The following is a 15,487-nucleotide window of genomic DNA, read 5'->3' on the forward strand; positions in this document are numbered from 1 at the left end:
TCTGAATACTGGACATGGTGAGCTTAAACACATTTAAATGACCATTACTGACAATAAAATATATATTATTATTTTTTGGACGAAATTTGAAAAATTTCCTTAAAATTTTGGTTTTGAGGCTTTCAGGGGTCTCATGGATTGGGGGCGCAGCCCCGTATTTCGCACACTGGCTGAATTAATATTCCACAGAGACGTCCTTAAGGAGCAAGTAGACAGGTAAGCTGTGGACAGGTGGGGTCGGAACCCAGTCGCTAGGCCCCAACCGCGACCCTCCTGCATCCAGCAGGAGACGTCTCCTCGCCCTGAGTTTACTGGAGCGACGCTCCCCCATCTAAAACATTTACCAACAACCAGGGATCATCTTCCATCACGGAAAGTGTTGAGCGCTATGGTTACCAGACAGACAACCAGTCACGCCTTAAATACTATTGACAGTTTAATCAGACCCAACTTGTATTCCTAACCTGATATGACATAGGCCTAAGTATTAAATTAATTTGAGGAAAAATAACAACTCTATTTCTAAAATACCAAGAGCTTTTCGTAAGAGCCAACCCCAATAAAGTTAGCCTACTGTAAACAGAGAGCTCGAGACAAACGGGTGAACACGCAACATAACCCAGACCCGACCGGAGGAGACCGTACTTACTGTCAGCGTGTTCTGTACAGAACGGGCCGGTCGGTCGGCGGGCATCCAGACGAGCGGGGACCGGGAGGAAGGACGCTGACATGCAGCAGAGGACGGAGCAGTGACACGGGATCACGGGGAAGAGTCAGCGACACCGGAGCGCCCCGCGATAGGCCTGCATTATTGAACACCGCCATCCAGGCGCGGCGCTACGCGGGTGGTCATATTTCAGTTACTGCACACACAGGTGACAGAAGTGAGTGCGTGTGTGTGTGTGTGTGTGTGTGTGTGTGTGTGTGTGTGTGTGTGTGTGTGTGTGTGTGTGTGTGTGTGTGTGTGTGTGTGTGTGTGTGTGTGTGTGTGTGTGCGTGTGTTATCTGTGTTTGAGGACATTGTAGGCCAAGGCTTCAGTTCTGTACAGCTCTAGATACCTGCCCGACATTGGCGACTGTGCGGGATCTCACCAGGTGTGTGGATTCTGACATACCCATTGGCTCCACACACACATCTATTTTTTTTATTGGAGATTCTGTCCAAACAGCATTTAATAATAAAAAAAAGATGAGGTTGGATTGGGTTTTACCGCGTAATCTTCTTGTAAACGAAGGAGAAAGTCTCCGAGATTCACCGCTCAGAGCGGGGTCAGCCGCTGCTGGCGGCCAGACGGCCCAAGGTGGAGCATTCCTCTCGGAGCGCCGTGTGGGCAGCAGATGGGGGAGCGGGAAGGCGTCCAGACACGTCGGTCTGCGGTCAGACCCGCTTGCGTAATGCGCACAGGCCGTAGGCCTAGTGCACTGAACATGGGAATGAGTAGATGTGCACCAACAGAAAACGATATTATTGTAGGTCCATTTAAAGTGACCGGAGTTCTTTTTTTTGTTATTACTTTTTAAGGGGATTTTCAAGTAATTTCTGTCTGCAAAGAAATCTTGACAACTATGTGGGATTCAGTCCAAGAACTTCACCATATGCGCGCAAACAATTCCACTCGTATAGGAGAGGTCTTGTCGCCTCCCTGTTGAATAGGCCATTTTATTACCGCCCTGTAACTACCAGACTCGTTTCTGCATGATCTCTGCGTGCAGTTTATGAGCGTTTACATTTCAGTAGATTCATAGAATAGGGCAAGAACGCTCACCTTCGAAAGGTTTTTCTGCGCCATCTACTGGACGTCCAGGGCATAGCGTCGGGATCTGGGATTGGATCTCTTCCCGAATTCAAACGTGCGTTTCCAACGCGCTGCCTTTGCCATTTTTATGATGTGGCCTAATTCTAATGCATGCATTTTACCACATTTGATGAGTTAATGGATCAAGTAGCCAATGGAAACACAGGTAAAAATATACAGCCAAACTGCTGCCAAAGGTCCACTACTTTGGTATTAACAAGGGCATTCATAAATATAACATATTTTAGGGTTAAACTAAAAACAAAACACTGCACAACAGAGATTGGTATTTCTGGCATTTATTTTTGGGGAATAGAGTTCACTTTGACCCCCAGAGCCGCCGTGCCCCCGGTGTCAGTCTCTGGTCAGCGGGTATCATAGGACCAGGCTGGATGGGGCCCCACAGGGGGTGTCAGCCGCCCAGGGACGGGGGCCTACTCGTCAGCCTCGGACTCGTCGTCCTCCTGGCTGATCTGGAAGTAGCGCAGCTCGTACGTCTCCTTGTCCGACGCCACTACCCTCAGCCAATCACGCAAGTTGTTCTTCTTCAGGTACTTCTTAGTCAGGTACTTCAGGTATCTGTCCGATATGGACGAAGAGGAGCATGTCAATGGTGAAGGTCCGTTATTTTGTCGACTCCAGTTATACTTGAATACAGACTAGAAATTGACAAATATCAAGTCAGATCCACGTGGCACATAATAGTTTCTTCACAAAAACGACCATTACCAGTCATGGATGCATCCCTGATGTTGCAAAACACTAGAGATGCACCGAAATTTCAGCCACCGAAAATTTTCAACCGAAAATGGCCCAAAAGCGCATTTTCGGCTTTCGGCCGAAACACTTTTATCACCGAAACAACATGACCGAAACAGGAAATTGTGATGACGCAAACAAAACCCGCGGCCAGCACACGCTTGTCTGCGGTGTGGGCATATTTCCATATATCTGAAAAAGACTAAATGTAGTAATCTAGAGAACCAGCTACAACCTTGTTTTCATTCAAACGAGCCGTCTTTAGCGACGGCTCGCTATGAGACAGCTTCTATGACGAGTTTAGGGACCGTCCAAAACACCTTGCACATCAATCTGTTTACGCGGTGATGTTATGCCACCAGGGTTGAGTGATGAGCCATGCGAAGAAATATGCCCTTTCCTGTGTTTTAGTGACATCACAAGTGGGCGTCTCCACTTAGATGTGTGCTGGATAGATCAGTCTGCCAGCCTTCCCAATGGACTGGAGGAAATGTTGCTTATCTATCCAGTGTACATCTAGGTGGACAGGCCCACTTGTCACTAAAACACAGGAAGAGGCTGATTTTTCAAACTGCTTGCAATGGCTAATCACACTCACCCCTGGTGGCATAACATTTTTATACATTTGTTCAATTTGCTTCATTTGAAATCAAATTAACTTTATTGATGCTTTTTCATACTTGTGATTCTCCTATGTATTTACTTTATCTGCTGCTTTTATCCTTTGTCTTTTGTGAAGCACATTGGGTTGCCTTGCTGTATGAAATGTGCCATATAAATAAACGTACATTTACATAACTCTGCCCCTTTAACCTCTAGTCAAGAAGCCCTTCGTCTCCGGAGGAGCCACAGACCCCTGGACCTCACCTCTTGGAGAACTGCTTGTCCGACGTGACGTTGATCTTGTTCTTCATGCGGCCCACCTGGACGGCGGTGCCCAGGTTACCCGTCTTCCCGTTCACCTTGATCCGCTCCTTGAGGAAGGTCTCCTATTGGACAAAGCATAATGACGCACTAGGGAAGGTAACCCTAGTGTCTGGTGGTCGGCTAGGGAAGGTCACCCTAGTCCACGAAGAGGGTTAGACACCGCACACGTTACGTCACATCATTTATATTTTGTGTATTTCATTTTGTATGTTAATGTTGTGCTTTTTTGTGGGCGTGTTTTTGTTTTAGACACGTACAAAGTTGGCCGAGTCCAGGATGCCGTCCTCCACCGGGTGGGTCAGGTCCAGGGTGAACTTCCAGGAAGAGCCTTTTTTGGACTTCTTCAGGAAGAGATGCTTCTTGGGCTTGATCTGGAACATGAAGCACTGGAATGAGTATCTGGACAGCGTTAGCAGTTTGACTAAGAGTTAAGGTTTAAGAACCGCCTTTAGACAACTTAACGTGTTTAAATGTAGCATCAGCAGCGGATTTCAAATCCAACTAAATTTGAGTAAATGAGACTGCAGACCACTCATTTACTACACACAGGAGAAATAAAAGGAACTTTGTTTTTTAACGCATTTGAATTGATTGCTTTTTCAATGGAGATTGTATCCAAAAATATTGAATAAAAAAAGTAATTTAAACAAGGAAATGTATGTGGTAGAAAAATCACCTAACGTTACATTATTAAATAGCATCGTCATGGCCTACAAAGCGTTCCTTTGACTTAATATAGCAATTATTTTTAAGTTTATCAAAGAGTATTCAGAGGACAATAATGTGTATGAAAATAACCCGGGACTTGGGGCTAGCCAGCTAGCCACATTAGCTAGGGGAGGTCACATACTAGGGACACGTGTGATTCAGAGTTCAATCTAGCGACTAAACCACCGAAACCTTTCACCAGGCGAACAGAAAACTCGACATGCTTCATCGTGTGTGTGGATATCGGTCAGACATGACAGTAAATTATGTTTTACACTCAAGAAAACACAATTGTAGAGACTCGTGGTACATACCGGTGCCATGTCGAGGGCTGGGCGGCGAGAAAGAGAGCGACGGAACCGGAAGTTGCGCCTAAACGGACATACGTCATCGGAACGAGCCTCCACTAAAAGGAAAGCGAATAACGAATAATAATTAAAACTGCGCGCAGTGATGAACGGGACCTCGCGCCGGCTTGCGGCCGCCACTACGAGGTCCCGTTCATCACTGCGCGCAGTTTTAAAAAAAAATCGCGCCGGCTTGCGGCCGCGTCACGTGCCGTCGTAACATGTGTGCTGGCAAGATGTGCACATGTTAGGACCGCACGTGACGCAGCCGCAAGCCGGCACGAGATCCCGTTCATCACTGCGCGCAGTTTTAAAAAAGCGCAGTTTTAAAAAAAATTCGCGAATTTATGTAATCTGTAGAAGCAGAGGTGCCCTGTGGTGTCCTACTGATTGTTTTGACATTAACATGTAAGACCACATTTAACTGAATTACATGTTCATTAACCCTACATCAATGATCCGATAAATTCCCTAGGAGGAGTTAGTTGAAATACAAGGCGAAAAAGTGAAAGAATTCCATTCAAAATGGCCAACTTTGACAGCACGCCACGGCCATGCCCTTCAACATACAGTCACAAATAACACGGCGTTGGTTGAGCACCATGTTTTGACTGTACTGACTAATTGTGAAGCAGATCCGATAAATACCCTAGGAGGAGTTCGTTCAAATACAAGCGATAATAAGACCACGGAATTGAAAGCGGCCGACTTTGACGGCACGCCACGTCCACGCCCTTCAATGTACAGTCACAAATAGCACGGCGTTGGTTGAGCACCATTTTTTGACTGTACTGACTACTTGTGAAGCAGATGCGATAAATTCCCTAGGAGGAGTTCGTTCAAATACAATGCGAAAAAGTGAAATTCCATTCAAAATGGCCAACTTTGACGGCACGCCACGGACACGCCCTTCAACGTACAGTCACAAATAGCACGATTTTGGTTCAGCACCATTTCATGACTGTACTGACCAATTTCGAAGCAGATTCGATAAATTCCCTAGGAGGAGTTAGTTCAAATACAAGGCGACGGAATTCCAAAATGGCCAACTTTGACGGCACGCCACGGACACGCCCTTCAACGTACAGTCACAAATAGCACGGCGTTGGTTCGGCACCATTTATTGACTGTACTGACCAATTTTGAAGCAGATCCGATAAATTCCCTAGGAGGAGTTCATTCAAATACAAGGCAAAAAAGTGAAAAAAATTCAAAATGGCCGCCAAAAGTGAAAATTAGAAATGCAAATAGCCGACTTCCTGTGGGGTTTGGGGCATGGGTCCAAGAGGCTTTTCTGTAGGTATGGGCACATTGTACGTGAATCCTGAGTTTCATACATATTGGTGAAACGTGGCGCAGGGGCTGCTTTTTAAAGTTCCTGTAGGGGGCGCTACAAAAAATAGAAACACGAATTTTGATATGTGAGCTAGAGGCACCAGTCTACACGTGTCCTGTGAATTTCATATTCATAACTATTACGGTCTCCGCAGTGTGATTTACCCTCCTCTGGCGGCCATGTTGTTTTTTCAATCGACTTAATTTTAATTGAGCAGTTAGAACTTTGGTACCTAACGGCCACTGAGTGGGTCTCGCTCAAATCAAACATTGCGTCTATGAACTGTGGCGATTTTAGTGTCAGGCCACGCCCATGTCGATGCCACGCCCCATTTGAAAATACGTTGACTTTATCTTGTTCAGAATTTGATTCTGAACAACTTTTGTATTGGGGCCAACATCATAGGCGTCCAACTTGACGTTGATATGAGCAATTAACTATTTTCGAGGTTTCAACCACACCACTTTTAGAACTCATTGGTGCTCTAAACTTTATTGTACAGACTAATCCTTGAGTCAGATTGAAGATAATGGGCCATGTATGATATGTGCCAAAGGATTTTGGTCAAAGTCCAAAAACCTGGGATCCTTGGGGAATTTACTGTTTTTAACTAAATTCAAAATGGCGGAAAATATGGCTACCGGAAGTGTTCAGTTCAAGAGACTTTTTTGTTCATCATGAGGATTTTCATGTGTGTGCAAAGTTTCATGAGTGTAGGTCAAACCGGTGACGCGTGCTGCTTGTGCAAAGTTTGCACTTTTGAACAGTTGCTATAGCGCCACCTAGGGGCGAATGTGAATTTGAGGGCTAGAATATCAAATTTTTCACCAGTCCCCACAAATGTGCCAAATAAAAATGAGTTTTCGAATATGTGCAGGGGGGGAAAAATGCAGTCGAAGTTCTGAAAAATAATAATAAGAAGAAGAATAAACATGAGGGTTTCAATAGGGTCCTTGCCAAGTTTGGCTCGGTCCCTAATAATAATAATGAATAACGGCAGAGCGATGCATGATTGATACGTTTCATTAATGTAATTTCATTAAACTTTAGCATGATAAGACGCCGCTTGTCTTCACTGATGAAATAGACTTAGTGGTCATAATTTCTGCTATTAATCTTGTAATATATATTAATCAAAAATTTAAAAAGCTCCCATTTATAAAACAGCAATGGTCTGTTCAGTAGTAGCGCGCATCACGCAGTGTATATTGCTTTGAAACACATTAGGTGTATGACCAATGCAAATTACAAGTCGCAACTAGTAAATCGCAAACGATGTGTCAGAATTTGGCCTTCGACCTTGCGCCAGTGGCTGGGCTGCAGGAATGTGCACACACCCTGTTCACGTGTCTGACAACTCATTAGGGGCCTACCAGTCAAAAGGTGTAGAAATGAGTCACCGTGTTTGTACCTCGAGAAATCTAGGCTAGTCAGCAGTCAATCCAGGTCATTTCAGTAGATCATTTCACCCAAAACATCTGAGAAAAGGTGAACTAAATCTGAACAGACCATGCTTTAATGTGTTTCATATGCTTACAGCACGTTAGCCTTAACATTTGATGTGTCCATGGTTAAAACCCACAATCCTAATTATGGGCCTTCTGGTACTTCAAAAGTCAAGCAAAAGCAGATAGCGCTAAGCAAACACTTTGACCACGGTCCTTTATTATACCAACTCATTCAGTGCCAACAATAACAGCATTGGACACGCACACATTTTGTGATTCATTTCATGTAAAAAAAAAAAGACAAACGCCAAAGCATTTTTTTCTTCATCCATTTAATTGTTTGCCATTTCCTGTGAGCTGACAAAGGCCTCGAGTGAACAAAATAAGTTTGCAACTCTACACACACACACACCACCCCCTCCCTCCCTCCCTCCCTCCCCCCCACGGCCCCCTGCCCCACCTCCCTGATTGTGACCCTCATGCACTCAGACCCCCTCCCAGAGGAACATTCGCACCGCAGACCCGTAGTGTGTTGGGCCGAGGGGGGGCTGGAGGGGGTGACCAGGGGGGCAACACGGCCAGGCCGAGTTCTACCGCCGTTAGCCAAGAGGTAAGTTCACAGGCCCCTGCAAAAACACTGACAGACAAGAGTGTGGGGGTGGGGCCAGCAAAATAAAAACCACTGAAACGCGTTTCTGTTTTGTCAGGAAGTACGTTTTCAGCGCTTTGGAAAGCTTGGATGAGCCTGGAGGGGCTGTGACCTGCCAGTGGGGGTGGATCTTCGTCGCGCCGGAGCCTCAGGAGAGCGAGTGCTAGGAGCCATGCTGCGAAGCAGAGGGGTCACGGGCGGGGAGCGCGGGCTCTGCTCCTCGCCAGGCTCCCACTCTCCCCGAGCAGGCAAGCCGTCAAAAGGCAGGACACCACCCGCTACATTTTAATATATATATATAAAACATGTATAGTGTGTATATGTATATATAGAAAAATTAGAAGCCGGTTCCTGCCGTCACCGAGAGGTCCAGGGGCGTGAGGGGGCCGGACCGACGTTTCAGAAGGTCACGAATAACAGCGAGGAGCGACTGATGAAAATGGTTTTCCGAGATATTTTATGAAGGAGAGACCGTATAAAACAAAAGCCGGGGGGGTCTGGGACCACCCGGGAGGCTGCAGTAATACACCGGGAGGAAAAAAAGAAAAACCAAACAGAAATGAGCAATTAGAACGGACGATTGAGGTTGAGGCTGTCCGAGGGCTGACACTTGTGACCTAATGACCAATGAGAATGCAGGAGACTAGATGTGGGTGGGACTTGTCGACCAGGACTTCTTATTTACTGGACAGGGCTTTCAGGGAGACGGCACACTCCTCCCCCATGGCGCAGAGAACGGTGACCTGGGGGGGGGGGGGGGGGGGGGGGGGGGGAAAGAACGACAGAAGACAATCCAATTACAAATGACTTTCTTATAAAGAACATTTAAAAACTTGCATTTCGCCCTAATGAACTGCGAGAGTGCTTGCTAAAATGCCGCAGATGGTAAACCACCCAATCTGGCAACACTGTCTGCATGTCCTCAGTGCTCTAACCTCAGCATGAATCAATGAGACCAACTGAAGACGAAGCCCACATGGAACTTAAACTGTGATTCTGAAAAAAGTATAAAGGTAATCGAAATTCGGTTTTCAGATGATTGAAGGGGCAAGGGTCCTTTGTAATTTGCCCATTGGAAATATTGACCAATCGATGGCTCTGTAGAGAGCAGTGGTCCTGCCTCCCGGCTTCGCCCCGCCTCCCCTGCAGGTCTACACCACTAGACACACCCGGCCGTGCGGGTGATCACGTCTTCAGTTACCAGAGTCACGATCACTGTAATTCGAATATCTTCAGAGTAAAAATAAATAAAACACTTTTGAACTACATGAGCCGCTATTGGAGATGTGGGGTTATTTGAACCCACCACCGCAGGAGTGGCCTGTGGTGGACCAATCACCTGACCAGTTTGGCTGCCATGGTAGCGCTAGGCTGCCGTACGTTTCGCTTTCAGTTCTGATGTCCCGATATTCCTCGGGAGCAGAAATGAGTATTGTAGAATGTTTACGATGTTGACTTTAGTGTAAACTATAATAAGCATCAACCATCGCTTTACTTCAGTACTACTTCATTATAAATCTTGCTGCCAAATTTGACCAGAACACATGTATCTTTGTAATGATTATTTATGTAATGGTTTGCTTGCTTAACTTGATATGTAATCCGAAAACACGTTTTCTGGTCGAGTTCTGTTGTGCTCTGGCTGACCGCACAACCAACGGGACACGACCCAAAGGAAATGCAGCACAACTCACCAAGAAATCGTCACTGTTTTCAAACTTGCTCTGGATCTCCTTCCCCAGATCTCCCTCGGGCAGACGCAGGTCCTCTCGGAGGTCTCCGTTCTCAAACATCAGGGACATGAAGCCATCGGTGATGTTCAGCAGCTGTGGAGGAAACCAGCCCACCTTAGAACAGCCCCTAATGCCAGTACGCGCGCTGGAAACACTAGCATCTGTTCTTCAGAGCCAGGAACGATGATAAAGACCTGCAGTCAGAGTCCAGGAGACTTCTGGTTACAATGGCAGCTACTTCAACCCGCCTTATTCCATAGAGTATTATTAAAGGTACCATGACATGCCAGCAGGTGTGATCAGCCGTCTAGGTGGACGTGTCCACCTAGATGTGTGCTGGATAGATCAGTCTTACCAGCCTACCCAGTGGACTGTAGCAAACGTCGCTGATCTATCTGTCACACATCTAGGTGAAACGTCCACCTGTGATGTCATAAGGGGCAGATTTCCAAAACGGCTTGTAACGGCTGATCACACCACACCTGGTGGTGTGATGGATCTGCATAGCGCCTTCAGGTTCAGAGGCTATGGTTTAAGATGCTGATGTTATGAAGCAGATAATCACCAGGCCTATTTCTTGATGAGATGCTCTGTATTGCGCCAGTGTTTTAGTTTAACCTTTTTAAGGTGGCAAAACGTCAAAGTTCAGAATTCACCTGGACTCCCCATTCTCCTCCCCTAAAAACACCCCTCGTACTAGGCCTGGGCGATAAAACAATAAATGATCGTATTGTGAAGACTTTTTATCAATATCAATATAAAACATGTTCAATATATATCGATATGAGACTGGACCACTGAATCTAGCAGCTGGATTTGTTACACAAACACGGTTCCATACTTATTTACAATATTTGAGTGTTTTTCATTGTATCGACAATGGAGTATTCATCAATGAAGAACAGTGGAAGGTCATATTAAGTGTTAAACAGAAGTGTTTAAATCCAGCATGGTAATTCCTAGTCTTTTTAGGTCATTAAAGTAATCAATAGTTATCGATCAATTTGATCAAGTTATATCGTGATGTCTTTCAGCCATATCGCCCAGGCCTACCTCGTACGCACTTATTGTATGTAGTATGTCCTGGCACTTATAAATATCCCTTAGCATAGTGTAGCATCTTATCCTTGTTTACAGAGAACAAGTTAACCTAACAATTGTTAGGTTTGTAGTTTGTTCCATGAAAGTCCTTACTGTACAGACAGATATTGTCGTTTCTCTTTCTTCTGACAAATGTACTTATTGTGAGTCGCTTTGGATAAAAGCGTCTGCGCTGAATGTAGATTGTGCTATAGGCCAGTAGGACGGCTGGGTCCGAGGAGACTACACTGAACTCCAACCCACCTGCCACTCGGTCCTCTTGATGTGGGGCACGTCCATGTTGTGGGTGGAGGGGCAGACATCCTCATACTTCTTGTTGGAGAAGATGTCGATGCCAACCAGGTTGACCTACAACACGGTGACGCAGAAACGGAGGAGAAATAAAAACAATATTCATTTAATCAATTCAATCACTTAATTACATGTTGACACTCATTTATAGTGTTTATACCGTTTTGTTCCGTTTGTCTTTACTTAAGCATCCATTTTTGTTCTCATAGTACGTTACCACTGCCGCTGGGAAGTCGTAATAAAAGGATTCATAAAGTTGTTATCTATCCATCTAATTTCCACCAAAGGCAATTTGAGACCTCTCCGGCACTATAAAACAAACTTTCTTCAAGTTCATTAGCAGAAAACTGATAAAAGAGGTTGACTGGTGCGGGATTGAGACGTTACATCTTTGGCCGCGTTTCACGCCCAGGTCAAAGTCCCCGTCCACTGTACCTTGGCATGTCCATGCTTGCCGGTCTTGGAGGTGGACATCTCTACGATCTTGCAGGGACGACCCTTCATGACGACATAGCCGTTCTTGCGCAGAGCAGAGCACTGGATGGGGAAGGTGTTGGAGGCTCCGGACTCAGCGGTTTCGAAGTCATCTATATCTGCCATGGTGCGTTGGGCAAGGGGGCTGGAAGGCAATGGGGTAAAACACAGACTTTACATTTAATCATGACACGGTAACTTAGTGTATTTTAAGATTTGTTTCAGCCTGAGAAAACAAAGGAACATGCTGGCTGAGATAAGGAGATCCTTTCCGACCGTGGGCATAGACCGCAAAGAAATACAGACGTATCGCAGGGGAGATCACCCATTGGTTTACACACGACCGCTCTGAAGCAGTAGATTGCACGTTAAGGGCACCGCAGACATTGCTTAGGACTTTTATAACCAGCAGTGGAAACTATCCATCTTTGGCACATTGAGGGAAGGAATTAAAGGCAGCCTGGCAGTAGTCATTCATATTCAATCATTGAATCAGAGACCTCTCTAAATAGGTAATATTAATAATACTAACGATGTGGAGGTATCTAATGTGATGCCTTGTGTTTAAATCCTGCGTCTAATCACCACTGTGCACGCCAACGGACTCAGAGACTGAGGCGCAGTCAGAGATCTGGGAGAAGATACTGGCTGCGTTTCGGTTAGTTTGACACTCCTGAAAGCAAGGCAACATTTCAATAAGTCTCGAGGGTAAGGGAGGAAGGGTGTTTAACTGAGGCCAGCAGGATCTTCATTGGAACTATTCCCTAAACATCAATCCCTGATATCAGCTCTTTGACCTGATCCTTAATGGAACTGCCTATACAATAACACACAGAGAGGGCGAGTGGGAAGGGGCAGGATGTCAACAGTTGGCATGGAGGAACCGCAGGGGTCAACAGTGAGCCCTTGGTGTATCGGTCACTTTCACAGACCACTTCCAGGGACCTGTTTTGCAGTGGACACACGACAAGTGCATCTGCTGAAGGGTCCGGGCTATACGGTGCCGGTCTGTAGCAAACCCCACTGTAGTAAGTTATGCAGTGGGACAACGCCATAAGAGCCCAACGACGCATAAACGAGCCCGACTCTGGGCCACGATACAACTCGTGAGGCCGTTTGAGCGACCTCATCATGCGATATTTAGACCCGTCACCTCGCTGCCCCGTTAGTGAACGTGGACGCGCCACTCGGCTGGAAATTGCCCTGATCAGCAGAGGGCCCAGGCCCCCCCCAGGGGCCTCACCAGGACCCGCTAGGGGCCTTCCCGGGACCCCCCCCCCAGGATAACACCCGAGGACCCCCATGTGGCTGTCACACAAGACACGCTGAATAATTCACCTGCCAGACTTTACATCGGGCCGGCGGAACGTCCTGGTTACGCCCGGTGACTCGGGAACGAATTATCGTTCATATTTACCAACACGCACCCGTCCGCTTTACGAAATTCGTGCACCGTAAAGGCGAAAAGTGACCTCATCACGGCGCTGGCTATCATGACGCCGCTCGCCTCTGTGTAGCCACCGGCTACACAGCATCGCGATGCGGGTACGTATGGGCCGATGTACCGCCAGCGGGTAAACCCGGTCTGTCCCGGGTCTGAGCGCGGGGCCGCCCCGGGTCTGGCGCGGGTTCACCGCCGCGAGCACCGGGGCGGAAGGCCTCGCGCCGCCTCGATTAAAACAACGAACGGGCGAATCGGGGAAAACACGGGATCCACACCCCGACTAACGCTTCAAATCTACGGGGATATAGCAGCACACGAATAAACTAGTTCCAGACACATTGCCCGACGAAGAACGGCTGGGTTAGCGACGCGTTTTCGTGTAAATGTGTCGTGCATTTCTCTTTTAAAGTTCGTTAACTTCTCGATCTATGCCCGCAGACGGAAGCACGCGCCATGCCACACTTACCTTCCAGAAGAGAGGACAGTGCGCAGGCGCGACACACTTTACTGCAGCATCCACGGGGCGGAAAGGGGCGTTTTGGGGTTCCGGTCAGACATCAACAGAAAGGGTTGCCAGGTTTGATGAAGAAAGTGCGATCGAATGAGGTTTACATATACTAGTATAGAAAAGAAAGTCAAGTTATTGCTGAGATTATAGCCCAAAATGTGCGTCAGGACAGATGCATGTCAATGTGTTTTTTTATTTGGACACAGATATGATTAAGTTCAACTCTTATAGTTAAAATATTTACCCAAACAACATCAACATACAATTATGGTATGCTCTTCATGGCTGGCAGGCTGCGTTGGTAATTAAAAGGTTAAAGATGAACTTAAAATGTCCCAACCCTGCCTGTTGACAGTTGAAAAATAAGTTAGTCACACCTTTTGATAACGTGCCAATATTGGGCAGGACTGTCCAAAGTACACAAGAAAACATTATGGAATTGTTAGTGACAATCTGGCCACATAAGAAAATATGCTTCAATTAAGCAGACAATTTACAATAAATGCAGATACACATAAAAAAGATGAGTTATATGTTGTCCTTTTTGGTCAGGCAAAGTATGGCCAGCAACCTGCTTACAGATCCTTCTTAGTAACAGTAAAACTGTGGGCATTTGATTATTGATTAGATCTATTCTGTTTATTCTTTCTCTGGCAATAGCCTTTCCCCCTAAGAAACACATGGCCATGCGGAATTCAGCACCACCGCGCTAAGTGACAGTGTTTAACATTTCAGCACCTAGGTTAGCTCCTAGGTGTCGACAAATTATATCTATGGGGAACTATAGCATAACTCTGTTGGGAGTCCTCGCTCTCCTCTACAGCCTGGGGCGCTTCAACCTGACTCAGCCTGTTTTGAATGCAAGGCCGAGCTGCTGTTGTGAAGCATGCTGGCTAGGTTTAGCAGCAGCGTGCTATGTGTAGACACACCTCAAATCCTGCATTCTGGTCCATTTTTATGCACACATTTCTGCTTAATTCATGTTAAGGACAACACAAAATTCAGGCACCCTATGCCAATTCAAAATATGTTGGATATAACGCAGTTAGGCTCTAAGGAATGATTAAATGCTTTAAATATGTGTTCTTCAGTCGATTCATTGAAATGTGCATGTGGCACATATTCACATCAATGATAAATTCATTTATTTGAATAATGTGAGTGTGTGTGCGTGTGTGAGGGTAAGTGAGTTTATTTAAAAAAATAAAAGTCCACTACTCGCATGTTTTTATTAGGGGGGGAGACACATGCATGTTGACGGGGACGTCCCTACACTCCGGCCCTCTGGTTATTATGGATGACGCTAACCACACCTAAACCTTTAACCTTAACTGTTGTTCATGTTTTCATACACCATTGTTTAAGGTTGCTTTTGTTTTTGCTCTTTTTGTTGTTGTTGTGTTAAAGCATACTGAGAGTTGAAGGGTCTTAGCAGACTGCACCAACAGCTAAACGTAATAATGACCGCTTTAATCACGTTCACTCACACACAAACACACAGTCACACACATACGCACACACACACACGCACGCACATGCGCTATATAAAAAAACAGAATACCAATAATACCACAATAAAAACATTGTATTTATTTCATCATTATCATCATCATTACATTTTGTTTTTAGAAATTATTATAGATTTTTTTTCTTTATGCTGTAGAAAGACAACTAAGATTTCTCATGAATTATTTTTTTGTCTTTCTGTAAAATGAATGCTGATATAGCTAAAATGCCTTTACATATATATATTTAAATCTGTGGTCCCCGAACGTTGCCTGCCTTCTCAGTAAAACACTTAACTGTGCTTCTTTCCATCTGCCTGATATCCACTATTATCTAGTCCACCTTAAACAGCTTCCACCATCCCACTGAACCAATGCTCTCGTGGTCATGGAGGTACAGGCCAACGAAACCAGGGACTAGGTTCGATTCACTAAACAGAAATGTTTAACAATAAACTCTC

The 15,487-nt window shown here is 45.7% G+C and overlaps 2 protein-coding genes across 2 annotated transcripts; both read right to left on the reverse strand.

Moving 5' to 3' along the window:
• Positions 1 to 2,079: 2,079 nt before the first annotated feature.
• Positions 2,080 to 4,549, reverse strand: rpl22l1 (ribosomal protein L22-like 1). The gene is made up of 4 exons (XM_084475611.1): positions 4,505 to 4,549; positions 3,740 to 3,853; positions 3,423 to 3,544; positions 2,080 to 2,375 (listed from the first exon to the last, which is right to left on the reverse strand). Exons 1-4 carry the CDS (start codon positions 4,511 to 4,513, stop codon positions 2,231 to 2,233), a joined length of 390 nt encoding a protein of 129 aa, XP_084331737.1. The 5' UTR covers positions 4,514 to 4,549; the 3' UTR covers positions 2,080 to 2,230.
• Positions 4,550 to 7,634: 3,085 nt separating this feature from the next.
• LOC311355305 (eukaryotic translation initiation factor 5A-1-like) lies at positions 7,635 to 11,735 on the reverse strand. Its single transcript, XM_084475062.1, has 4 exons — positions 11,531 to 11,735; positions 11,048 to 11,152; positions 9,665 to 9,796; positions 7,635 to 8,713 (listed from the first exon to the last, which is right to left on the reverse strand). The coding sequence occupies exons 1-4, from the start codon at positions 11,693 to 11,695 to the stop codon at positions 8,648 to 8,650; spliced, it is 468 nt and encodes a 155-aa protein (XP_084331188.1). The 5' UTR covers positions 11,696 to 11,735; the 3' UTR covers positions 7,635 to 8,647.
• Positions 11,736 to 15,487: the final 3,752 nt, after the last annotated feature.

The sequence above is a fragment of the Micromesistius poutassou genome (assembly GCF_964030765.1).
Source record: "Micromesistius poutassou genome assembly, chromosome: 11".
Classification (NCBI taxonomy): Eukaryota; Metazoa; Chordata; class Actinopteri; order Gadiformes; family Gadidae; genus Micromesistius; species Micromesistius poutassou.

Coding starts and splice junctions, on each gene's coding strand:
- rpl22l1 (XM_084475611.1), bottom strand. Junction 3,545..3,739: donor TCCTGGACTCGGCCAACTTT/GTACGTGTCTAA, acceptor TTTGTCCAATAG/GAGACCTTCCTCAAGGAGCG. Junction 2,376..3,422: donor GACAAGCAGTTCTCCAAGAG/GTGAGGTCCAGG, acceptor CATATCGGACAG/ATACCTGAAGTACCTGACTA.
- LOC311355305 (XM_084475062.1), bottom strand. CDS start 11,695: ATGGCAGATATAGATGACTTCGAAACCGCTGAGTCCGGAGCCTCCAAC. Junction 9,797..11,047: donor TCAAGAGGACCGAGTGGCAG/GTGGGTTGGAGT, acceptor TTTCCTCCACAG/CTGCTGAACATCACCGATGG. Junction 8,714..9,664: donor AAAACAGTGACGATTTCTTG/GTGAGTTGTGCT, acceptor CCCCCCCCCCAG/GTCACCGTTCTCTGCGCCAT.